Here is a 25299-nt window from a genome sequence, read left to right on the forward strand (position 1 = left end):
TGTAGGAGAGACGTAAGAGATGTGGGTTAAATCCCTGGGTCAAGAAGATCCCCTGGAGGAGGACATGGCAACCCACTCCAGTATTCTTACCTGGGAAATTCAATGGACAGAGGTCTGGTGGGCTATGGTCCATGGGGTTGCAAAGAGTCGGACATGACTGAGGCGACTTAGCATGCACATACAAGGTATTAATAAACCTCTTTTTCTATTTTATTTTCTCCTTTAGTCTCTTCTACCTATCAGCTATCCAGGGGAAAACATCAATGGCACCAGGATTTGAGGCAAAAAGTGAAGACTCAGAACACTGATGAAGGGAAAGAAGGAACCTGGAGAACTTGATTATGAAAAATGAGAATCAGGCTCCCAAAGCAGAATCCAGTTGACCAGGGGAAGTCTTCGATTGCTGATGTTGGCTGTGGATCTTTTTTGATCTTTAGAGTCTTTTTGTACCCTCCAATGTTTTCCTCACATAATGTCTAGGAGTTCTGGAATGATATCCCTCAATTTCATAGGTGCCAAGAGAGAAAACCAATAAAACTACTAGCTACAGTCAGCTTCAGGTCAGTGGTCCAGGCAGACCCAAGGAGGAGGGATTGTAAAGAAACTGAAATCTACCTTTGGAGTAAATTACTGATGGTAGAATTTCAGGTAAAGTTACTGAATAAAAAATATTCTTTTCGCTGCTTTTCCTAGCCTCATTCTGAAGAAAGACAAGCAGAGTCCAGCAGAAAAGGCTGGCCCATTCCTCTAAGAAGCAGGAGCAGAGAGATTTCTAAATATAGCTTAGTGGTCATTGGGGCATTTGGATCTGTCTACCTCCCGGCTGTTTGGAGGAGGAAGTGATTACTTCCAACTGTGGCAATCAGGGAAGGAGTGCAGCATCTGACTCCTGCTTAGATGAATGGGCTTCTCTGATGGCTCAGATGGTAAAGAATCCATCTACCAATGCAGGAGACGAAGGTTCTGTCCCTTGGTCTGGAAGATCCCCCTGGAGAAGTGAATGGCTACCCACTCCAGTATTCTTGCCTGGAGAATTCCATGGACAGAGGAGCCTGGAGGGCTACCATGCACAGGATGAGGAAGAGTCGGACACTGACTGAATAATGAACACTTTCACTTTTCACTTAGATGAATGGGTTGGATTTGGACCCAAGCACAAGTGGGAGAAAGGCATTCCTCCCTGAGCTCACAGAACAAGCAATGTAAGATCAGATTGCAAGGGGTACTTGAAGGTAACAGTGGAGGAGTTCAGTCTGCTGCTTGAAGAGGTCCAGGAAGGGGAGTAGCAGGGGATGAAGCCAATGAATACAGACTAAGGAGGTGATGGTATAGCTGGGGGGTGGGCAGGATCAGATGACCCATGAGGTTAAAATTCCAGCTCACAGCTGCATACTAGCTGAGAGACACTGAAGTTCCTTGACAAATCTCAGATTCCTCATCTATGAAATGGCAATAACCCTAATAATTGGGTTGTTGGAAGAGAACTAGATAAGATTGGGCCTCCCTGATGCCTCGGCAGTAAAGAATCCTCCTGTAATGCAGGAGTGGAGAAGGAAATGGCAATCCACTCCAGTATTCTTGCCTAGAGAATACTGTGGATGGAGGAGCCTGGTGGGCTGCTGTCCATAGGGTCGCACAGAGTCAGATACGACTGCAGTGACTTAGCATGCATGCATGCATTGGAGAAGGAAATGGCAACCCACTCCAATATTCTTGCCTGGAGAATCCCAGGGACAGAGGAGCCTGGTGGGCTGCCGTCTATGGGGTCTCACAGAGTCGGACACGACTGAAGAGACTTAGCAGCAGCAGCAGCAGCAGTAACGCAGGAGATGCAGGTTCAATCCCTGGGTTGGGAAGATCCTCTGCAGAAGGAAACAGCAAGGCACTCCAGTATTCTTGCCTGGACAATCCCATAAACAGAGGAGCCTAGCGTGCTAAAGACCATAGGGTCGCATAGAGTCCGACACGATTGAAGTGACTTAGCAAGCACGCACAAAAAGAGCTTAGTCCAGTACCCGGCGCCTGGTTAGTCCTCCCTAAATAAAGGCTAATGTTATTATTAATGCAAAGGCAGCTTTAAGGGCGATTAACTGGGCAACACAGTGAGAAGTGGGTTGAATTGGTAAGGGCTTACCCAGGTCCTTGTACACAGTAGCTACTCAGGAAACACTGAACAGAATTGCATTCTCTGCTAGGCATCGGGCACGCAGGGGTATGGTTTCTGCCGTTTGTAAGCTCATGGTCCACAGGGAGTCAGGTAAGTGCCAAAGTTGGTGGGGAGAGGATGCAGACATAAATTCTTCAGATTATCTTCACTCCAACTGTTCCCTGCCAGAATCCAAGGCGACGCGGGCGCCACGAGGGGCAGAATCCCCTCGCGTAACCTCCCAGAGTTTACCGAACCACGGGTAAGACTAGAGTTAAGCCAGGACCCCTGGCGAGGAAGAAAAAGTACGCAGGCGCAGTGCGGATGCCGGCGCTCACCTGTCCCAGAGTGGGCGGAGCTAAACCCGGGAGCGGAGCCGGAGGCGGGGAGGGCGCGATGACGTCAGGGCTCGGCGCCGCAGAGCAATCGCGTCCCGGAAGTGGCGGCGGCGGGGGAGGTGGAGGAGGGTCTCAGACCTACGACTTCAGAGCGGCCTTGGGAAGAGGTTCGTCGTCGGGGTGGGGCGGGCCTGAGGAAAAGCTCCGGGGTCCAGTGGCCCTATCAAGTGCCTCCTGGCCGTCCCCGCCCCTTCCCCATCAACGCAGCGACCGGGTAGGTGAGGTGCGTCTGCCAACTGTGCGGAGTTGGGCGCCAGAACGCCACGGGGGCCACCACCTGCTGGCCCAGGGACCTTGGATGTGGCCTTCCCTGGTTTGGTCTTCTAGGCCGCGTCAGGCTCCCTGGCCTGCAGAGGTGATGGCCCGGCCCCTGCCGGGGCAGACTTGCTTCACCTCTTCCTGTGCTCCTACCTCGCGCCCGCTCTGGGTCCTTTCGTCCTAGCTCCGCCTGCAGGAACTTCGGGTTCCTGGTGGCCCCTTTGTCATCCTCCCCTTCAAACACCCGCTTCCCCCCGCCGTCCCAGATCGAAGCCCCTACCCTTGGACTCCCTATTGTTGCTGTGCGCCAAGGTTCTGCCTCCTTGCTTACTACTTAGCGTTTGGGTAGGACTTGAAATTAGGAAAGAGAATGAGAGCGCCTGTGGCTCTCCGCCTCCGAGAAGGGAGAAGGGAATGGAGTGTTGTGGAAGGTGATGACGGCCGCGTGGGGTTCAAGAGGGGAAAAGGGGAGGAGAGTAACGGGCAGGGTTGGTTCAGGAAGTTGTTGGTAACTAAAGGGAGCAGGGGAAAGGTTAGAGGTTGGAGCAGGGCAGAAGAAAGCTCTGGGTTCCTGGAGGATGAGCAGTTGATTCCTTCATTCCGCGAACATTTATTGCATGCCCACTGTGTGCAGAATGGAACACAGTCTCTGAGCTGGTGGAACTCAAGGTTAAGAGGGATGACTGGCAAGAAAGCAGGGAGTTTTGCTTTGGGGTGATAAGTGCTGTTAGGGGTGAGTACATGATCTTTTGTGAGCATGGGAGGGTCTCCCAGTTCAGACTGGGGGTGTTGGCAAAGGCTTCTCAGAGCAAGAGAGTGATGCTTAAGCTGATACCTGAAGGATGAATAGGAATTAATTAGGTAAAAAGTGGAAGAAAATTATTTCAGGACATCGTTTCTCTTGAGACCCCAGGCTGCCTCCTACCAGTAGCCATGTGTGCTTGGTCTTTATGGCTTATGCTCTTGATTGATCTGTGGGGGAAAAGAACAGTAGATGGAGAGTCAGAAGAGTAGGATTTTATACAGTTGACCCTTGAACAATGCAGGGGTTGGGTGCTGACTGCGAAGTCAAAAACCAGAGTATGACTTACAGTAGGCCCTCCTGCCATTCCTCCATATCCACCATTCAACCAACTGCAGATCATTTAGAACTGTAGTATTTACTATTAAAAAAAAAAATCTGTATATAAGTGGATCCGTGCAGTTCAAACCCATGTTTTTTCAGGGGTCAGCTCTATCGGGGTAATTCACTTCGCCTTGCTGAATGTCTTTCTCTATGAAATGGGCTTTCCATCTGTAGCCCTGCCTACCTTATAGGTTTATTATGGCACCCACATGAAATAATGCAGGTAGAAATGTGTTGAGCATTGGAAGTGCAGTGCAAATGTCAGGAATTCTTATGATTACAGGATGCAGACCTCAGAGCGAGAGGGCTGTGGACCGGAGGTGAGCCCCAGCACGGTCCCCGAGGCTACCCTGGAGTCTCTGCCTGTTCCTACCAAGTCGCCGGCGTTTGATCTGTTCAACTTGGTTCTGTCCTACAAGAGGCTTGAGGTCTACCTGGAACCTCTGAAGGATGCCGGTGATGGGGTCCGGTACTTGCTCAGGTACAGATTTTATTTAGAGTTACTCTAACCTGCTGGGCCTTTTGCCTTCCTGCTTTTAGTTGCACTGGCCACTTAGGCAGTGGCTGGGTTGTCCTTTCTGCCCTGGTGAGGAGCTGTTCTGGGAGGTCCATTGGCCCTCTGGGCTTATTCTTGGCCCACCCCCTGTCTCAGACCCAAGCCAGGAGAGGCAGGCACTGGGAACCATCTGATCTTTCACCAGAGTTTCTTCTTTGTGGCTGAATAAGCTCGTATCCCAGGACTGCTACCTCTCCTTGACCATTGGGCCTTCTATCTGGAGCATGCTTTTTTCTTTTTCCTTCTCTCCCAATATTAGCATAATTTATATTAAAATTAGGATGCAAACAAGTATCTACGAATAAACAGGTACTATTTTCACTAATCCTTTAGGATTATGGCTCTCAAAATTTTGTGTTCCTATTCTGCTTTGATTTTCATCCTCAGTAAGTTTTTTCTCCTTTCAGCTCACTTTATTTCTTCTGTTAAAGTATTTAAAATTACAGATACATACAATTCTGCTCCCAAAACACTTTGGTTTGTCTCTAAATAATAATGACTTAAAAAAAAAATCATACCGAACAAAATTAACAGTGTGATTCCTTGATATCACCCTAAACCCAGTTCATATTCAGATTTCCTCAGTTGCCCCAAGAATGTCATTTACCATTGTTTTGGCCCAATCAGGCTCCAATCCAGGGCCATGCATTCTGAGTGGTTATTATGTCCCTTAGATCTTTCTCATTGAAGTGGTCTTCTTCGTGACCCTGATGTACTAGAGGCTCAGCTGAGTGTGCTGGAGAATTTCCTACTAGATTGTCTGGTTGCTGTTTCTTCCTGGTGCAGACTGGAGGTTAAGTTTAAAAGTTGGATTAGATTCAAGTTAAAAAAAGAAAAAAAGATTTTTTTTTTTTTTGCAAAGATCATGTGTTCTTTATATTGCATGGTAATGGGAGTCACATAAAACCAGCTTGTCCTAAAGAGCAGTCATTCTTCATTTAGAGCCAGTGTGTGGCGCTGTAGGGGTCATTGACTCTCCTGAACCTGCCTGTAAAGTTGTGCAGGCACATGTGTGTATTTCTAGGGAGAAGTTCATCAGATTCTCATAAAGACCTTCCACCCGCTCAGATGCCTGAGAGGGACAGGTTGGAGGCAGGGCGAGTAGAGTTGGGTTAATTTCTCAAGGTGCTACAGAGTATTCATTCTTAACCTCAGTCTGGAGATAATTGGAGCTTTATTTTTAACTCTGTCCAAAGCTCCCAATTTTTCTTGTTTGCCCCAGAACTCCTTTAATTTATGGCATTATCCCTAGAGATGACTCAGGGTTCCAGAGCAAGGTCCTCTACTTTTAGATGACTGTGCTGTCAACATAAGGGGTGGGGAGATGGTGTCAGAAGGGGTTGGCTTTGTAATTCCTTCATGACCAGCTAGCTGAGATGAACTGTGGTCTTCCTCAGGGGAGTGTGTGGGCTTCACAGGGCTGTGCCCTTTGGTGTTTTCTACTGTGTGTATGTGCGTGCACCTGTGCACACAAGCATGTGTATGTATATGCCTGCGTATGTATGTATATGTGTTTTGCCTTTTTGTGGCAAAGTGCAGAAGTTAAATATATCCTTAAAAAAAACAACGTAGTATATATATATATATATCTCTCCTGCCCTTTTCCTTTTCCAGTACAGGTCTGTTAGCACTTCTTGGCACTAATGTGTTAGGGTTTTTCCATTTTATGAAATTAGAAATCTGAGAATGTGGTGGGATTGAAAAAGTTGGATGGGGGAGGAGCACTGGGCCTAAAAAGCCCCCAAGAACTTGTGGTCTCCGAGCTGCTGGGAGATGGAGCACTGATCTGTGAAAGTGGCTGTCAGGTTCGTTTGTGTATTTGGTTGTTCTTTCTCAGTAAAGAGGATTTGACTTTGAAGAAGGACCTAATCTTGAGCTTTTTTGAGGTCTGAAGCCTGGAACTGCAGTTGATTTTTAAGACTTCTGTCTTCTGGTATCGGCTACTCCAGTAAGTGGGTCTCTATGAAGAGTGTCAATAAAGACATCAGACAGAATGGAAGAAGCAGGGAATTCCCTGGTGACTCTGCACTTCTACTGCAGAAGGCACGGGTTCAATCCCTGGGGATGGAGGAATTAAGATCCCACATGCTGCTCAGCATGGCCAAAAGAAAAATAAACATCTTTATTGTTTTTTAATTATAAAAAAAGGCTTTAAGTGAAAGTGACCTCAGTGGCTGTGTAATGTTTTTATTTCTGAGATGGGATTGGCCTTAGACCTGACTTTTAATTTGCTTTTGTTCTGGTAGAACCAATAGATGGGCCTGAGGTCTAATTAGGGTGGTGTAAGTTGGAGGGTTTGCAATTTTAAGACAAAGACAGAGAGGTTATTTCACTCCCTTACTCATAACTCTCATTAAGAAATAAAAGTAACTCATAAATTAGTTAACTTCATTTTGCAACTGTGAAATACCGCAATTAGAGCAAAAGAAAATGCATTGAAGTTCTGAATACATTACAACTTAGCTGTTGATTTTTATATTTGACTTTCTCCTCTGAGGGCTCACCTTATATAAACTGACCCTGCTCTTTAAAATGTAGGTGTCAGTGGCTTTGTTATTACATCTGTGCGCCCTTTATCCTATTAAATGTTCTTTATCAAGGACTAAGCCAGCAGCATTTGCTTGAACTCAGTACCCTGTCTCTGATTTTCTTTCCTCTGTCTTTGGGGGCTTCTGCGTTGCCATTTGGTGGTGGTGGAAGCCGGGTCTGTGTTTGGTTCTGAAAGTTCCAGTTCGCTTCAGGCATGTTTCCTGAGAGAATGCCAACCCTGGTTTGTCTTCATATTTTATATATTGAAATCTTTCTAATTTTCATTCCTTTGGAAATAATGTATGTTTAAAACTCTCAAAATCATAGAAAGAAGAGAAAATTGCAGATAAGGGCAAAGAAATCCTTCACATTTGTTCACTCAGTTTTCATATTAGATGAATCTTGTGCAGTAGGTGTATGTTCCTTTGAAATTAAAAAAAAAAAGAATATATTGCCTACCAACTCTATCTCAGTAAATACAAAGAATAAAGGAAACCTTTAAAGAAGAATGTCATCCACACCTCTTAAAAGAGAATAAAACCTACACAACACAGGTTAAACAGGGTTATAACATTAAGAGATAATTTTATAAATTCTTCCTCCTTCTTCCTCCTCCTGTGGTTTCCAGAGGCTGCCTTTTCTCATCCTGGGGCCTGGGGTGTGACCTCAGGTCTCTCTCCCAGTCGTCTGTCCAAGTGAGAGGCCCACTTTTCATTTCTTCCTGACCGTCTGAGTTACCTCTGAGCTCCGGGGCCTCCTCTTGCTCCTGGTTTGGAAGACCTGGCTGGAGGGGCAGCTGCCTTCAGTGACCAGGACTCTCTGTATTGCAGGTTCAGTTCAGTTCAGTTGCTCAGTCGTGTCCGACTCTTTGCAACTCCATGGACTGCAGCACACCAGGCTTCCCTGTCCGTCTCCAACTCCCGGAGCTTGTTCAAACTCATGTCCATTGAGTCAGTGATGCCATCCAACCATCTCATCCTCTGTCGTCCCCTTCTCCTCCTGCCCCCAATCCCTCCCAGCATCAGGGTCTTTTCCAGTGAGTCAGCTCTTTCCATCATTTGGCCAAAGGATTGGAGCTTCAGCTTCAACATCAGTCCTTCCAATGAATATTCAGGACTGATTTCCTTTAGGATTGACTGGTTTGATCTCCTTGTCAGCCAAGGGACTCTCAAGAGTCTTCTCCAAAACCACAGTTCAAAAGCATCAATTCTTCAGTGCTCAGCCTTCTTTATGGTCCAACTCTCACATTCATACATGACTACTGGAAAAACCATAGGTTTGAGTAGGCTGTCCTTTGTCAGCAAAGTAATGTCTCTGCTTTTTAATATGCTATCTAGGTCATGGCTTTTCGTCCAAGGAGCAAGCGTCTTTTAATTTCATGGCTGCAGTCACCATCTCCAGTGATTTTGGAGCCCAAGAAAATAAAGTCTGTCACTGTTTTCATTGTTTCCCCATCTATTTGCCATGAAGTGATGGGCCTGGATGCCCTGATCTTAGTTTTTGAATGTTGAGTTTTAAGCCAGCTTTTTCACTCTCCTCTTTCACTTTCATCAAGAGGCTCTTTAGTTCTTCTTCGCTTTCTGCCATAAGGGTGGTGTCATCTGTGTATCTGAGTTTATTGATATTTCTCCCAGCAATCTTGATTCCAGCTTGTGCTTCATCCAGAATGGCATTTTGCATGATGTACTCTGCATATAAGTTAAATAAACAGGGTGACAATACACAGCCTTGTGTTGCAGGTGGCAGACGCCATTGTGTTCCTTGCTGACCTGCCTGGGCCTCAACATCTTGTTCCTCACCTTGAACGAGGGTAAGAACTGTTTCCAGGGCTTTTTGTGAATGAAGGTGGAGAGGAATTCTGAGAATTGGCCCTGTATGAGGGAGCCGCCTGTCCCGCTGTGGGGTCAGCCTCCCTCCGTGTCTGCTCAGTGTCAAAACACAGGCTCCTGAGGGACCCACTTGGGGCTAGAATCCTGACTGGGCCACTGGTATGACATCAGAAGTTCTTTAACCAGTCTCTTAAGGCCTAGTCATCCTTGTCTCTGAATGGGGCTTCCCTGTGGCTCAAATAGTAAAGAATCTGCCTGCAGTGCAGGAGACCTGGGTTCAGTCCCTGGGGAAGATCCCCTGGAGAAGGAGATGGCAACCCACTCCACTATTCTTGCCTGGTGAATTTCATGAACAGAGGAGCCTGGCAGGCTACAGACATGACTGAGTGACTATGTTTCATTTTCTCTGAAGGGGGACAGAAGTGCTTTCCTCAGAGGGTAGTTGTGAAGAACGAGATAATCTATGTGTAACACTTAACACAGTTAAAGTAAGCAGCCAGTAAATTACAACTATTATTATTGTTTCCTCTGGACTAAATGCATTGACCTTTTCCCAGTTTGGTTTCCGGGGTCAGTGGAGGACATGACCTGGGGTGAAGGTACTAGGAAGGTGAACTGATGAGGCATTTTTGCTTGCTGGTTTTCTCTGGCTCAGCAAGTGATCCTGGTGGGGTCTCCCAGGCAGTCAACCGCAGTGAGGCATTTGTAGCATGCAGCCTTTGAGGTCGGTGTGTGGACGTAGGTAGCTGGAGCGGCCCTGGGTGGTGATGTCTCCTGGGGACCTTTAATGAAAAGCCATGCTGTGACCCAGCCCTTCTGGTCAGAACTGGCAGATGGCTGCAGAAAAAGCCACTCCCCTCAAGGGAAATGAGTGAAGGGCCTGGGATAGAACGCCCTGAGGAGTTGGGGCCTATCTTCATGCCTTTGTTCTATTGAATTCCCATTTCTCAAGTGTCTCCTTTGCTTCCTGTGGTTTCAGTGAGTTGAAAAATAAACCCATTTCACATAAGACACATCTTCTGTGTCTTAGTAGGACTCTTCTCTGCCTCACTGAAACTCAGATATCCTTCCCAAGCTGTTAGATTTTTCTGAATATATTTCCATAGTAAATTAGTTCAGGTGACAGATATTTAATTACTTTGTACCCAGTGCTCTGTTAGCTTGCTTCCATGTTAACATGGAAGAAGTTCCTTCCTTGGATTTTACTTTAGCCTCACCATTTCTCGATCCAGAGTGGTCAGTGGTGTCCTAAATGCCAATGGAAGGCTTCCAGTCAGCCCCCATGACCCAAAGGTCAGAACGTCAGACATCGGGAGCTCCCCGTGGCCAGACCCCAGGCACGAGCCGCCTGCTGTGTGCTGTGTGCTAGTCGAGGGGTTTTTAATATTTTTAAAAGGGTCTGGGGCTACGGCAGTGACCAGATGGGGAAAGTCCTAGCCCTCAGGGGCCTCTGTCCATGGAGAGGCCAAAAGCCGTGCCTGTAGTCTGCCTTGTGGTGATAAGTTCTGTGAAGAAAACTCGAGCTGCGTTAAGAGGCTGGAGGGTGAGTGGGGAGATGCCGTCTCATGCCAGGTGATCTGGGGCGGGCTCTTTCGGGCCGAGGCCCGGAGGAGGTGAGGGAGCGAGCACGCGGACATCTGGGTGGGTGGCGGCTCCTGGTACTGCCGCTCGCTCATCTGCAGTGTCGTTGCTCCCACAGGTGCCTGGTACTCCGTGGGCGCCCTGATGATTTCAGTGCCCGCCCTGCTGGGCTACCTTCAGGAGGTTTGCCGGGCACGGCTGCCCGAGTCTGAGCTGATGAGGAGGAAGTACCACAGCGTGAGGCAGGAGGACCTGCAGAGAGTTCGCCTGTCTCGCCCCGAGGCCGTAGCCGAGGTGAAGAGCTTGTGAGTATGGAAGGGCCAGGGAGGTGAGGGATGGTGACGGTGCCCGCTGCCACCTCACTGAGTGCTTGCTGGCCACCAGACACTGTCTAGGGTGAAATGGGATGTTGTTGCCTTTGGTCTTTGTCAGAGTTCCGGGAGATGGCTACTATGATTGACCTCCATTGATGAAGGAGGGAAAAGGCAAGTGACCAGGCTGGGATGGGAATCCATAGCTAGCTGATTCCACAGTTTAGGGTCTTGACTGAGCACATGCAAGCATGAGCCACTGCCTAGGTTCAAATCCCAGCTCTTCCAGTGTGACTCTGGGCAAGTTCCTCAGGTTTAGCATCTGTTAAATGAGATAAGTATAGGGTGTCTGGTACCCAGCAAGTGTTCAGTTAAATATTAATCATCGGCACTACTCTGTGGAGGAACTTCCTAAATGTGACAGAGCTGGAGCTTCTGAGGAAGCACCTTCAGACTGTTGGAAAACAACGACTGTAACAGCTCCAGTGGCTCCCATGACATACAGCAGGGGTTCTCATCTCTTCCTGGGCAGCAGAGACATCTGTGGAGCTCCAAAAAAAAATTTTATTTTATTTTATTTTATTTTTTTGTGTAATAAAGTTTTATTAAAGTATAAAGGAGACAGAGAAAGCTTCTGACATAGGCATCAGAAGGGGGCAAAAGAGTACCCCCCCCAAAAAAAATTTTGTAAACAAGTGGAGAAATTCTGAGTCAGTTACCTGTGAGGGTAACCTGTGAGGGTGGGGGTGCTGCGTATCTGCAGTTTTTCAAAAACCTTTTTCCTTTGAAATGATTTTAAACTTACGGAAGAGTTCCAAGAATGGTGCAAAGAACTCTCATCTGCCCTTTGCCTGGATAGAACAGTTATTAACGTTTTGCCACATTGGCTTCATCTATCTCCCTACACTAAGACATAATTTTTTTCTTTCTGAACCGTTTGAAAGTAAATTACAGACATCTTGTCTCTTTACCGTAAACACTTCAGTATATATTTTCTAAGAACAAGGACATTCTCTTCTATATCCACAGTCCTGTAATCAGATTTTGGGAATTTAACATTGATAACATTAGCATTAGTGCCATTATCTAATAATTGTCCATGATCAAATTTTGCCAGTTGTACTAATAAGGTCTTTTATATAAATTTCTCCTGATCTGGGCTCCAGTCCAGACTCTTACGTGACATTTAGCTTTTAGTCTCCTGTGACCTGGAATAGTTCCTTAGTCTTTGTTTCTCATGACCTTGACATTTTTAAATTTAACAAGTTTATTATTTTGTAGAACTTCCCTTCTTTTTCGGTAATTTGGTTCTTCATGATTGGATTCAGGTTTTGCATCTTTGGCAGAAACGTGACGTTGTCATTGTATCATATCAAGAGGTACATGATGTCATTGTCTTTTACAGGAGATGCTAACTTTGATTACCTTGGTGAAAGTTTCTCCACTGTAAAGTGACTATTTATTTTACCCTCTAGAGTTAGTAATCTGAATGGGGGTACTTTGAGACTTTGTTAAGTATCTTGTTCCTCATCAAACCTTCACCTACTACATTGAAATCCACTTTTGGGTCTTACTTTCATAAATTTATTACTGTGATGGTTGCATAGGTGATTTCCTAAGGGTCATTATTACCTGACATTCAGTAAGAAAGAGCTTTTCCTTATTATCTGTATGAATGCAGGATTTTAAAATTTTATTCAATGGATTGTAATCCATTGCTATGATTATTAATTTTGATCTTATTTTGTCCTCAGTTTGGGCGTCCCTGATAGCTCAATTGGTAAAGAATCCACCTGCAATGCAGGAGACCCTGGTTCGATTCCTGGGTCAGGAAGATCTGTTGGAGAAAGGATAGGCTACCCACTCCAGTATTCTTGGGCTTCCCTTGTGGTTCAGCTGGTGAAGAATCTGCCTGCAAAGCGGGAGGCCTGGGTTTGATCCCTGGGTTGGGAAGATCCCCTGGAGAAGGGAAAGGCTACCCATTCCAATATTCTAGTCAGGAGAATTCCATGGACTGTATAGTCTATGGGGTCGAAAAGAGTCAGACATGACTAAGCAACTTTCACTTTTTTATTTTATGATACGGTGGTAGTGGTGGTTTAGTTGCTAAGTCATGTCCGACTCTTGCGACCCCATGAACTGTAGCCTTCCAGACTCCTCTGTCCCTGGGATTCTCCAGGTAAGAATACTGGAGTGGGTTGCTGTTTCCTTCTGCAGGGGATCTTCCCGACCCAGGGATCGAACCTGGGTTTCCTGTATTGCAGGCAGATTCTTTACCAACTGAGCTTTGAGGGAAGCCCTATGATACAATAGAATGTTCAAATTCATCTTCCACATTCTCAGCCTTGTTCTAGAATCAGCCATTTCTCCAAGGAGCCCTTCAGAAACCAAGATCTGGGTGCTCATTGCACAGGCGTGCTCTCTTCACTTTTGATGGGGGTTGAGGGGATCCATTTTAAAAAACTCTCCAGGTCAGTCTATCTGAAACCCTAGGTGGTTACACATTGCTATACATCCTGCCACCCACCTTCACAGCTCCAGTGCATCTGGGAGGTGGTACCCTGCTCCTCAGGTACTCTGCTTCTCATAGTGTAGAGGAAAACTGCATCCTTGAAAAAGTTAAGTAACTGGCTCAACACCAACAGCTAGGAAGAGACCAAAGCAGGAACCTCAGCAAGTTTTCCAAGAAGGGGCCTGAGATGTATGAAGTTTCCCCGAACTCCCTGACCCCTCCAAGGGGTTTGAAGGGACTGGCTGAACCTAGGTAGCTGTGCCTGCGAAGTCCTGGGCTCTGCTGCCCTGGAGCTCTGTTAGGCCGCACAAGCGGGTAAGGCAGGGTACACAGCTTGCGTGAGCCCCCTGTGTTGTGTCTGCAGCTTGATCCAGCTGGAGGCCCTCCTGAGCCGCCTGTGCTGCACCTGCGAAGCTGCCTACCGCGTGCTGCACTGGGAGAACCCCACCGTGTCCTCACAGTGAGTGCCCCTCCGCTCCCACCGCCCCTGCCTTGAGGGCCCCAGGCAAAGACAGCTGCCTTGAGAGGCCTCCTGTCGCCCTAGCTCAGGGGGAAAGAGCCCTCTAGGCTCTTGTGTGCCGACCAGCACGGAGGCTTGTGGGCTTTAATGCCCTGCTTTGGTTTACCACCACCTTTCTGCAGTATGCTGAGAATATTTTACTAATAGAAAAATAACTTACCATGTAATCTCCCACCCTGGTATAGCAGCCAATCTCATGTTTGGATTGCCTGCTAGAGTTTGTCATAGGCACATGCCGTCTATAGCTCAGAGACTCCTTTTTTTTCCCCCACTTATTGCACTATATAATTGGTTTTCCATGTTGCTACATAGCTTTTGGAATTACTTGTAATACCACACCAATATAGATAGTGATTATACTGTAATTTATGAAATTATATATTATACATCCTGTTGTGTTTTTAGTCAGTTTCTACTTTTAATTACTAACCCTGTAGTGCACATTTTGTGGGTTTAACTTTAGTCTTTTGAAACTTTTTTTCTTAAAATAAATTCTAGGATGGAACTATTGGATCAAGTGAAATGAATGTTTTTGAGGCTCTTCGTGTGTGAATACTCATGACGACTAGTGCTTGTTTAGCCTTCTCCTGGTGCCAGACACTGTGCTCAGTGCTTTCCATGGTACCGGCTCACTCTTGGTAGTAGCTCTAAGAGGAAGGCTCTATTTTAGTCCTCATTTAACAAGAGAAGAAAGAAAACCAAGGGATTTGCACAAGACCACACAACAAGTGGCAGAGCCAGATTCAGATCCAAATCTGTCTTATTCCAGACTTCAGAGTCTAGATCCTGAAGAGTGATGTGTGTTAAACCCACTTAGGTGGCCCTATCCTCAGTCACCACTGCAGCCTCTGCATGTCAGTTGTGACCTGTGATGGTTGTAAATCCTTTCTCCTCACTTTATGTTCCCCTTGTTTGATTAGCAGATCTTGTCAGCATATTAATTGTTCCCAGAGCTACTTCTTGCCTAGACTCCCCTGTGGGTATGCCCTAAACCAGTTTCCTTCTGATCTTATGAATTTCTGATCCTGTGGTTCCTCTCTATCAATCCAGGTTCTATGGGGCTCTTCTGGGCACGATTTGCATTCTGTATCTGCTGCCTCTGTGCTGGGTCCTTGCCCTTTTAAACAGCACACTCTTCCTGGGGAATGTGGAGTTCTTCCGAGGTAAGCCCAGGAGAACCCGGGCAGAGGTGGGGTCCGGGCTGATCATGTGTTTGCTGTACCTGCCACCAGGGGGCAGCACCACACCAGGGTCCTCCCCTGGAGAGGGAGGTGGGATCCACAGAGGCTGCTAATGGGGGTCCCTTTCCCTTCCCCAGGCAGCTGAATCGCTGCCCACGTGATATGGTGGCTTCTGGGAGATGAGGGAGGGATGTTTTCCCAGTGTTGCCACCCACCTCCAGGGTGCAGTCCCCAGGAATCACTGCCTCGTCTCTGTGTGATCCCCTAGTACCCGTCTGCCGTCTGGTTTCTGAAGCAGTAGGCAGTCTACTGAGGTCTTGCGTCGCAGATGCCTGGGCCTGTACATATGTTTGGGTGATTGCTATGCTTGTTTTCTTCCCTGTGGTTGGAAATTAATTATAGAAGCCATGATTTATCGGGCACTTACTGCATTTAATCTCTCTTTAACAATCTCCTGGGGTAGGTGTTGGTATATCTGTCTTGTTTATGAGGCTTAGGTTAGGTAACTTGTTCAGACTTAGGAGGGTGACTGTTTCCTGCAGCCGAGAGTGGGTGCCAGAGGAGGCAGCCGGGTGCAGTGGTGGGTACCCCCAGAACACCACTCATTCCATCCTGTTTCTGCCTCCCGCCCCATTCTCCTCACCGTGGGCAGTGGTGTCTGAGTATAGGGCATCTCTGCAGCGGCGGATGAACCCCAAGCAGGAAGAGAGCGCCTTCGAGAGCCCGCCACCGTCAGATGCTGGGGGGAAGGGCGCTCTGGCGGACTGCACTCCGGCGCCCACGCCCACAGAGGTGAGCGCCCCTAACCGCCCGGGCAGAGGCTGGTGTGGGCAGGCTGCCTGGCCTCCCTGTTAGCTGCCTGCTCATACTGCATAGCTGCTGGGCTGGCCTCCGCCTTCCCCGCCCCGCCTCCCCTGAAGTGCTCAGTAGTAGTAACTGTGGTAACAAGAGCTGTGCTTCGCTGAGTGTTCACTCTGCTGTTCAGGTACTTTATAGACCCCTGAGGTGTAGGGTATTTCTGGGAATGGGATGATTCTCCTTGTAGCAGAGAAGACTGAGGCACTGACTGTCCGCAGTCAGTGGGGTCGGGACTCAGACCCCGCCCTGTGGTTCCAGAGCTCCTGCTCTCAACCCCCGTGTTCTCCAGCCACTGTCGGGCCTTTCGTGGCCGTGGTCCCTCTCTCTGTCCTGCTCGGGTGGAGACTGCTCTCTTTCCCCTGACTTCCTTCTTTCTGGCAGTTGTGCCATTTCCTCTGAGGCGTGAACTGCTGTTTTGAGAAACCTGGATGCTGGCTCTGGGGAGGTGGCCTCTCCCCTGGGGGTAGGGCTGTCATTGCTCTGGCTATTGAAGGTTCTCTCTTCCCAGGACCTCACGCCAGGCAGTGTGGAGGAGGCAGAGGAGGCCGAGCCCGACGAGGAGTTTAAAGATGCGATTGAGGTGGGTGGCCTTCCCCAGCACCCTCAACTGACCAGGTCAGAAGTTGGGTGGTCCTGGAGCCGTGTGGCCTCTCACATTCCAAGTCTGGGTGTTTTTAGAGTTCTCTTATATCCAAGTGAGAAGGTAAAATGTGCCCTGCGCTCAGACTCACTGCTTAAAAGGATGCCACCAAACCTCTGCCCGTCCTCTTGCTGACCTTGGCATCTGTCCTGGGTGCCCAGGGCGGGGGTGGCTCTGGAGGCCTCTGGGAAATGCCCCACTGGGGGAGGTGGGTCGTTTACTGCCTTGGCTGGAGACTGTGGGCCTGGCGCCTTTGATGTGGGGCAGGCAGAGTTGGAGGAGGGCATTGCCCCGGTCTCTGCCTGCTCTTCTGAAGGATGAGGTCCGTCAGACGTCCCTTTGAGGGGTGAGAATGGGAGGCTGGAGAAAGCAGTTGCATGACCAAGTGCTGGGTTGGAGAAAGTTCAGCAGTGGACAATGGTTCACACTGGTAGTTTGCAGAAGTGTTTTATTTGGCACGCAAAGCTTTAATTTTTTAGCCGATATTTAAAAATTGGAGACTATAGCAAAAACGCTGGATTTTTCAGTTTTTCTAAAAACTCAGCAAGTCTGGGAGCCCTGAGTCTGCAGCAGTCAGTGTAGCTGAGGAGAGACTGTCTCCTTCAGAGAAGTCACATAATCCCCACCGGTTCCTGTCATCCCCGGTCACTGAGTCCTGGTGGCATTTGCCATTTATTGTCATGTTTGCTCTATGGCTTTTTTTTAAATAGTAGGAATTCACTTCTTTTTGTGACTCTTGTAAAGTGGGGGATATAGGAAATGGAGGTCTTGGGAGTTTCCTCCAGGCCTATGGTTTTCACCCAGCTGGCTCTACTGTTACCGTAGCCTCATCCGAGTGGGCATTTCCATTTTCTACTGCTGAGATTTCTCCAAAACCTGAATGTACGACTGTGGACTCTTAAGTCGTGACTCTTGAGTATGCAGCTTCTCCCCAACTGATTGATGTTGGGATCCTTAATGGGGTCTCTGTTAACATCGCCCTTCAGTGCGTGCTCAGAGTCAATGTAGTAGCATTCCTGTGCTTCCTTTTGCTTGGGGGAACCCCTCCCGGCAGCTTCCTTCTTGCTATCTTCTCTCTGTTTTCTTTTCTTCTTCCCCGCACCTTGGGAGGCAGGAGACCCACTTGGTGGTGCTGGTAAGTAGGAGCCTTGGTGAGGTGGGCAGGGGCTGGGGGGAGTTGGGAAAGGGTGATTGAGCCAAGGTTGCCACGCCTCCCGGGGTTTGCCACGCATGCAGGTCCCAGAGCCCTGTCACAAAGGGACAGGACTGGAAGGAGCTGTTCCCGCAGGAGGATGACGAGGGGGCCCCGTGCCCGGCAGAGGACGAGCTGGTCCTGCAGGACAATGGCTTCCTGAGCAAGAACGAGGTGCTGCGCAGCAAGGTGTCTCGGCTCACCGAGCGGCTCCGCAAGCGGTACCCGACCAACAACTTGGGTACGGCTGGGGAGGCGGGCGGGAGGCGTCCCGGGCTCGGGGCAGAGGTGCTGTGTTCCGAGGAGCAGCGCTGTGTCTGTGGCACCCTAGGGAGGTAGCACAGGCACCGCGGGGCTGCGAGGGAGGGAGCGTGGGTTCCTTCTCGCGTCTCTGTCCTCATTACTTCTCGTGGGAAGATGAGTTCAGTTCTGGAAGTGCTCCTCTGCGACCTGAGGCAGGTAGAGCCACAGCAGGCTGCAGACTGTGCTGGCTGAGTGAAGAGTCTGAGTGTCCAGGTAAACCCCAGTGCTGCCAGGTGACCTTAAGCAAATTATTTAACTTCCCCGTGCCTCAGTTTTCCTTCTGTAAAAGGGGACTGATGCTGAAGCTCCAATACTTTGGCCACCTGATGCAAAGAGCTGACTTATTAGAAAAGACCCTGATGCTGGAAAAGGTTGAAGGCAAAAGAAGGAGGCAGCAGAGAATGAGATGGTTGAATGGCATCACCGACTCAATGACATGAATGTTAGCAAACTCTGGGAGATGGTGAAGGACGGGGAAGTCTGGCGTACTGTAGTCCATGGGGTCGCAAAGAGTCAGATGAGACTGAGCGAATAAACAATGACAAAAGGGAATAGTACAAGTTCTTATCTCACGGGGTTGCTGTAGGTCTCAAAAGAGATAATGCTTATTAAGTGCTGGCACATTGCTGGCTGGTTCATAGTAAGTGCTTCATAAGGGGCACGGAGGCCCTGGTCTTTCCCTCAGGTGCCTAGGCACTTGTCTGGATCTTTCCAGTTCTATTGGAAGCAAATGGAAGGAAACACTGTCTTCTGGGGATGATAGAGCCCTGGCTTCCCTTCTCCCCAGCCAAGTCCATAGATTGGCCAGTCCTCATTATACTGACTGTGGGGTGGATCCAAGAATGTGACCTTGGAGAAAGGTGGACTTGATTGTCCTCACAGCTTGGAGGGACTTCTCTGGTGGCTCAGATGGTAAAGAATCTTCCTACAATGCAAGAGACCCAGGTTTGATCCCTGGGTCAGCAGAGTCCCTTGGAGAAGGAAGTGGCAGCCCACTCCAAGATTCTTGCCTGGGAAATCCTGTGGACAGAGGAGCCCGGAGGGCTCTGGTCCATGAAGTTGTGAAGAGTCAGACAGAACTGAGCTGACTAACAAGCTTGGAGGCCTGGCTCTGATCAGGAGAGCGGGAGCCAAGCCAGACGAAGTTATAACTGGAGCCTGGAGAAGCAGAGACTCAGGGGTCTCCCTGGTCCTGAGGCAGAGCCTTGCTTCTGCCTGTTGTCAGCAGACAGGGAGGAGGATGGGCTGGCTGTGCCATGAGGTCTGGTGGGAGAGAGTTCCAAGGAAGCCCCTGGGGTTTATCGTGAGTTGTTTGACCTGGGTGCTCCAGGGCTTGCGTTCCTGCTCCTGCAGCGACCAGGGCAGCTGTTTCCTGAGTGTTAGACATCCTGGGACACCCTGTTTCTTTCTGCTCTGCGAGTGCCTCCAGGCATTCAGGATCCCTTGCTTTTATCTCTGCTGGTCGCTGACTGCTGCCGACTGCTCTCTGTCCAGTGCGCTTTGACATACACCATCTCACTTAGTCCTTGGAAGCAGCCAGGTTCCAGAAGTCCCAGATGTCATTACACCAGACTTAATGCTCTTGTTCTGGCAGCCTATACTTTTATATCTGTGAGTTTTAAATAAAGCCCCTTAGATGTTCCCACTTTATAGGTGAGGAAGCTGAGGTTGGAAAGAGTGACTTGGCCAGAGTCTTCAGCCCGTACCCGGTTGAGCTGTAACTCAGATCCACCTTATCTGGTCTCACTCCCTCATTCTCTCTAGCTCACCTTCTTCTCTTTCCCTGGTGTCTGAAGTGCCCCGGTTTTGTGCCTATCCCATTTCTGTATTTGGCTTTTGGTTCAGATAATCCCTACCTACCGAGATGGGTGAAGGCTTGTCAGGTTCCCCCGAGGATGGCGAAGGCAGAAGACAATTACTCTCCTAAGCCCCCCTTATCCCTCTGCTATCAGGACTGCTTGCTGTCCCTCCCTTGAGGTATCGTCAGGCTCTTGGCTGTGAGGGCAGGTACAGCAGCTCTCTTCTGGGGTCTGCATCCTGAAGGGCTGGGTGAGTGAGCTGCTCTGGGGGCTGTTCTGTTTTGGCTCCCGGTGGATGGAGGGGGTTCCACGGGAGGAGTGAGGGCAGGCTGCTCATGAGCCTCTCCATGGCCTCCAAGTGGGGGAGTTCTACTGGGAAGGGCCCCCTCTGTCCTGGAGGCTCTGTGACTGTCGCCCTGGCAGTGGTCTCAGGCTTGTCTCTGCGCTCTCTGCCCCCGGGGCATCCTCACATGATGAACCAGGACCTCTGCTGAAAACAGGCAGGAAGAGTCGGTAGGTCTTGGCAAGGAATAGGGGTTCTCTCCTCTACATGCCTGCCTGAGCCAGTGTCAGCATGCAGAACCCGCCCTGGCCCCGGCCCTGCGTGGTGCATGGCTGTTCTGTTAGCCTGCGTGACTGCCTTGGGGTGCTTGGCGCTGGTACTCCTTGCAGTTGAGAGGGGCCAGAGTGTCAGCCTCTGACCCAGCTCTTTCCCCCCGGCCCTGCTGCTTGCTGAGGAGAGGCGGAGGTGGGCTGCCTTGCCCTGATTTTCAGTGCTGGGGGCAGAGTCCCAGAGCAGCCTGTTACCTGGGGTGGGACCACCCGCCGGCGGTGCGCTGTGCTCTCCTGTCTCCTCTGCTCTGCCTGGGTCGTGAGCTGACTCACAGCAACAGCATCTCCCTTAGACCCACTGGTGTCAGGTCTCTCCCTGCTCTAGCTGGGTCCCCAGTCCTCCAGTGCAGGCAGTGTGTCCCCCTTTAGTGAGAGCTATGGGGGACTCTGGCTGGACAGAGGGAGGGGCCACATCTCTTTGGGCCTTTGTGTGAAGGTGAGGCCTGGTGCTCTGTACCTGGCCAGACAGGTGGTCCTGGAGGCCCGGCCATGTGCCCTGAACCTAGTAATTGTCTCTGATCGGATCATAGGAGGTCTTCAGGCCCCAAGTTGTAGAAATGTCCTTCAGTAGTCTTGTCCCCTCCTGCGTTTTTCCAGGACCCAGCCCAGCTTCCTTCCCTCCCACAACCTTTGGCTGGGCTCCCTGGTCCCTTGTTGTGAGCACCCTCCTGCCTCGTGTGGACCCCGGCCTTTTCTCCCCTGGCTCAGTGACCCCCATCTGCATGGAGATTTCTGCGCTGAATTGTGGTCAGTATTTCTGGCAGCAGCCCTTGGGACTTCCTTGTTCTCATTAGCTTCTGCTTCAGAAGCTTGTTGGAAGTCATAAGGGCCCAGCGTGGCCTTTCCTCTCCTCCATCCTTTTGGGTTTTTTCTTTCGGCTGCGTGTACGCCCTTCATCAGACTGTGTCATTGTCGCAGCCTACCTTTCCTTCTTTAATTTTCCTGCAAGCATGGGTGGGTAGCAAGCACAGCTTCTGTTAAGTCCCTTTGCCTTGATGTAGTTTCTCAAAGAATGATCGGGGGAATTCCCTTATGGTCCAGTGGTTAGGACTCCACACTTCCACTGCAGGGACACGGGTTCAATTCCTGAACAGGGAACTAGGATCCTGCATACTGTGTGATGTGGCTAAGAAAGGGGAAAAGAAAAAAGAATGTTCAGTCCTCTCTTCCCCATCTTCATCTCTCCTTGCACCCCTGTTGCCTCCTCCCAGCTATTTTCTAAGCTGCTGTTGCTTCTTCTGCAACCTGGTCTGAACCCTTGTGGTCCTCTTGTATCTGGTAGCTTAGGCAGGACCTCTTCCCCTGGCGGTATCCATCCTGGCCCGCCCACCACACACGTGCCTGCACCTCTTGCCCTGCGAGGCTTCTTGGTTGGCACCTGGTTCTGAACTTCACCTCTTGCCCTGCAAGTCTTCTTGGTTGGCCCTGGGTTCTGAACTGTCCTGGAATCTTCAGGTGACAGGGAGCAGGAGTCTGGTGTTCAGGAGGTGTTTCTCCCTCTAGCTGTGGGCAGTGTTTGTAAGAAGAAAGTTTGGAAGCGGTTGTGTCAGGCAGGTTTCATCTGAGATCATCGGAGCGATGCCTGTTGTCAGGTCCCTCCCAGCTTGGTGTCATTTCAGGGGGAGGTTCTGCTGGATGCTGTTCTATTTGGGCTGGACCTGCAGGTGGGGGTGGAGATCTCTAAGCCCCGGGTGGGAGCAGGGGCGGCAGCTTTGTGTAGTCTGGGACATTGGTTTTTCCTTCGTGGTTTGAACCTCTCCTTCTGGCTGTGGACTGCTCTCTGCTGCCAGCCAAGGGGCTGGGCTGGGCTGGCGCCCTTAGTGTCCCCATGTAGAAGACCCAGGAGGAGGTGAGAGTTGAGATGTCTGGGTTGGATCAGAGCTGAGCTGCTGCCTCTGTTTCTCAGGGAGCTGTACGGGCTGCTCGGCAACCTTCTCAGTGCTGAAGAAGAGGGTAAGTCTCCTCGAGGGTGCGTTTGCTGGGGATTTGGGACAAGATGTAGGGGCATAGTGCCACGTCACAGGTGAAGTCTGACTCCCTGGGCCACGTTAGGCCTGGGGTCTGGTCGGATGGTTCCTCGGAGGAGCAGGTCTGCCCTCCCTTGTGTCCACACCTTCACCAGCCTTCCCGTGGGATGTCCCTTCTAGCCTCAGTCCTGCCCTGCTCAGGCACTGCCCCACTCGTACGGTTGTCCCCAGTGCCCGGGGGTGGGGATCAGAGACTGACCTTGGCTCTCATCCGCAGCGGAACTGCAGTAACTGTGGAAACAGCTTCTGCTCTCGGTGCTGCTCCTTCAAGGTGCCCAGGTCCTCCATGGGGGCCACAGGTGAGTGGCACAGGCTGGGGTCGGGGTCTGCCTCCCTCTTCTAAGAGGGGTGCTGCATGTGGGAAGGAGCCAGGGCCAGTGAGAGGTCCAGGGAGCTCGGGGTGTCCTCCATCTCCCATTAAGGAAGGAAAAATGGAAATATTTGCTGCATGGACAGGAGCATATATATATAATGTATCTGAATTATGAAGTCCAATAGTGAATACCAGTGACCATTTCACTGCAGTTAGAAGATAAAGCGTGGGCAGTCTCACCCGGCTCCCCAGCTCCACGACTGCCTTCCCCAGGGAGACCACCATTCTCAGTCTCAGTATCTTTCTCATTGCCTTGGTAATGTTTTTAATAAAATAAAAAGCATAATTTCTTTTCCTTCAATAAAAGCCATACAAACTCATTGTAAACAAAACAAAAAACCAAAGAAAGGAAGACATTCCTAATCTCTCTCAGAAAGAATTATTAGGCGTGGACCCGTCTGGGTCATTAATGCCATCACACATAGGATAAATTCATATGCATGTGCTTAAAAAAGAGGGAGCATGTATTACAGACTGCTTTGTAATATGTTGCAATGTTAAATTGAGTCTCTTTATTTTTTCATTCTTCTGGTCATGCTAGTTACATATGCTTATTCTAGAAGATTTGGAAATTACTATACAGAAGAAGAAGGAAGAGAAAAATAATCTTGTAATCTTACCACCCAGAGATAATAACCACTGTTAAAACATTTTGGAAAATTTTCTCCTGGTATTTTATTTTAAAAAGCATTTTAAAAGTTATTCTTTTGGTGCCAAAATAATGTCTAATGCATAGAATATCTGGGAGAGGCTTGCTGTTGGCATGGTCACTCCCGGAACCCCCAGGTCCCGTAGAAAGAGAAGTCTCTGAGGGCAAGTGCGTGAGCTGGGACAGTGAGCTTCTAGGCTAGGGGAGGGTGGTCTGTGTGGGGCTTGGGGTGGGGTGGGGTGGGGTAGGGAGGGGAGGTGGTTCCAGTTGGAGGGGCAATCAGCCAGAGGGCATGAGGAAGCATCTCACCAAGTTCTTCCTCCTTTTCAGCCCCCGAAGCCCAGAGAGAGACTGTGTTTGTGTGTGCCTCCTGTAACCAGACCTTGAGCAAGTGAGAAGAGGGGCCAGGGTCCAAGAGGCTGCCTGTCCCCGGGGCCAGCAGTAGACCCCGCTCTCCCCACCCTTAGCCTTGGGCAGATGTGGTCTGAATGCTAGGTAGGCTTCCCCTCCCTGCCCCCGCTGTCTGCATCCGGGTTCTGGATGCCACTCCTGCGGATGGCCAGTAGTGGTTGCTCCCCAACCAGGACTGGCATGTTTGCCTTGCTCTGTTCTGGGTGTTAGGGAACTCAGGGCTGGGCAGGCAGTAGAAGTTAGAGGGCAGCAGTGAGCCAGGCCTGGTCTGGACTGGTCTTCTGGGCATCCCTGAATGCCTGGGAGTTCTCTGAGGCCGGAGGTCAGAGATTGGGAAAAGTGATTCCTCCCCTGCTGGGTACTGGGCCAGGCCCTTGCCCTCCAGAGCCTGCAGAAGGACTTGCACCGTGTCCCAGTTCTACTGTTCGAGTGTTCCTGCAGGCGTCAGGAGCTCATTTCCCCGCCAGAGGGCATGGCCAGGGCTATCAAGACCAAAAGTACTTCTAGAAACAGGGTCAGAGTTCCCAGATTCTCTCAGAGGAGGGCCTGGCAGAACCCTTCAGTATTAAGCAGAGCAAAACACGGGGAGCCGCAGCAGCTCAGAGGGCCTAAGCCCCACCTCGCAGAGACCTTGGCTTACAGACTGTCAGCCCACATGTTATCCTAGTGTTTTCAGCTCTGCTGGGTAGATGCTGGGCGCTCAGTCACTCCTGCTCCCCATGTTCAGAGCCTTGGCCACCTCCTCTGGCCTAGAGCTACAGCTTCCCTCATTGGCCCTTTGTCCCATGGAGTGAGTGTGAGGTCAGATTAGCTCAGCAGAGGTCCTGAAGCTCTTGACCTCTGGGGGCCTGGGAAGTATGGGGTCTCGCTAGGCTGGTCTCAGGTTCCAGGGCTGATCTCCAGCAGGACAGCCTCAGTTATGGGATAAGGCCACCTGGGGTACCCATCCTGTCTGCAACAGTTTGTGTTCACCCTGGACTCTTAAGGGCTCAGTGTCTCTCCCTAAGCCATGAGCGGGCTCAGGCACCCCTTCCTTCCCCAGGAGCTTCCCTGCCTTTTTGAAGTATTTATTTATTTATTGCATGATTCCCGGGAACATGAGGCACAGGAAACGGGATCAGGAGCATGGGGGCCCTCTTCTGCCCTAGGGTGCTCCCTGGACTCATGGGCTGCCTGGGACTCAGAGCCTGGGACGTGGAGACGTTTCTGTACTCTCAGCTGGGACGTGAGGAGGCAGGCTGGGAGTCAGGCCTCATCCTAGGCCAGCTTTCTTTCCCGGCCAGCCAGTCTAGGAGCCAGGGGCCTGCCCCAGGCCCAGAGGGGCAAGTCCTTGAGGAACCAGGCAGGCCTTGGTAGACGCCCTTCCTCAAGCTCCTTGGTCCTGTTGAGATATGAATTAAGTGCTCATGCTTTATTTACACTGGAGAGGAACTACAAGGATGTCTTTGTATATGGAGAATTGTCAATAAAGAGGCCTCAAGCTTCCTA

At 49.9% G+C, this 25299-nt stretch overlaps 1 protein-coding gene across 7 annotated transcripts; it reads left to right on the top strand.

Moving 5' to 3' along the window:
• The first annotated feature begins 2572 nt into the window (after nucleotides 1-2572).
• Nucleotides 2573-25299, top strand: ZFYVE27 (zinc finger FYVE-type containing 27). 7 transcript variants are annotated; one of them, XM_065923042.1, is made up of 13 exons: nucleotides 2573-2651; nucleotides 4212-4409; nucleotides 8753-8823; nucleotides 10542-10728; nucleotides 13611-13706; nucleotides 14817-14929; nucleotides 15600-15739; nucleotides 16314-16385; nucleotides 17560-17580; nucleotides 17734-17878; nucleotides 22258-22304; nucleotides 22596-22677; nucleotides 23731-25299. In XM_065923042.1, the coding sequence occupies exons 2-13, from the start codon at nucleotides 4213-4215 to the stop codon at nucleotides 23793-23795; spliced, it is 1236 nt and encodes a 411-aa protein (XP_065779114.1). In that variant the 5' UTR covers nucleotides 2573-2651; nucleotide 4212; the 3' UTR covers nucleotides 23796-25299. The 7 variants fall into 7 exon arrangements, with proteins under 7 accessions (XP_065779114.1, XP_065779113.1, XP_065779112.1 ...); XM_065923041.1 differs by having other exon boundaries at nucleotides 2586-2767; XM_065923040.1 differs by having other exon boundaries at nucleotides 2586-2758.

The sequence above is a fragment of the Muntiacus reevesi genome, chromosome 2 (assembly GCF_963930625.1).
Source record: "Muntiacus reevesi chromosome 2, mMunRee1.1, whole genome shotgun sequence".
Classification (NCBI taxonomy): domain Eukaryota; kingdom Metazoa; phylum Chordata; class Mammalia; order Artiodactyla; family Cervidae; genus Muntiacus; species Muntiacus reevesi.

Excerpts from the sequence above, each read along its gene's own strand:
- ZFYVE27 (XM_065923042.1), top strand. The coding sequence starts at position 4,213 with ATGCAGACCTCAGAGCGAGAGGGCTGTGGACCGGAGGTGAGCCCCAGC. Across the intron at positions 8,824-10,541 it reads GTTCCTCACCTTGAACGAGG|GTGCCTGGTACTCCGTGGGC; the intron begins GTAAGAACTGTT and ends TTGCTCCCACAG. Across the intron at positions 10,729-13,610 it reads GTAGCCGAGGTGAAGAGCTT|CTTGATCCAGCTGGAGGCCC; the intron begins GTGAGTATGGAA and ends TTGTGTCTGCAG.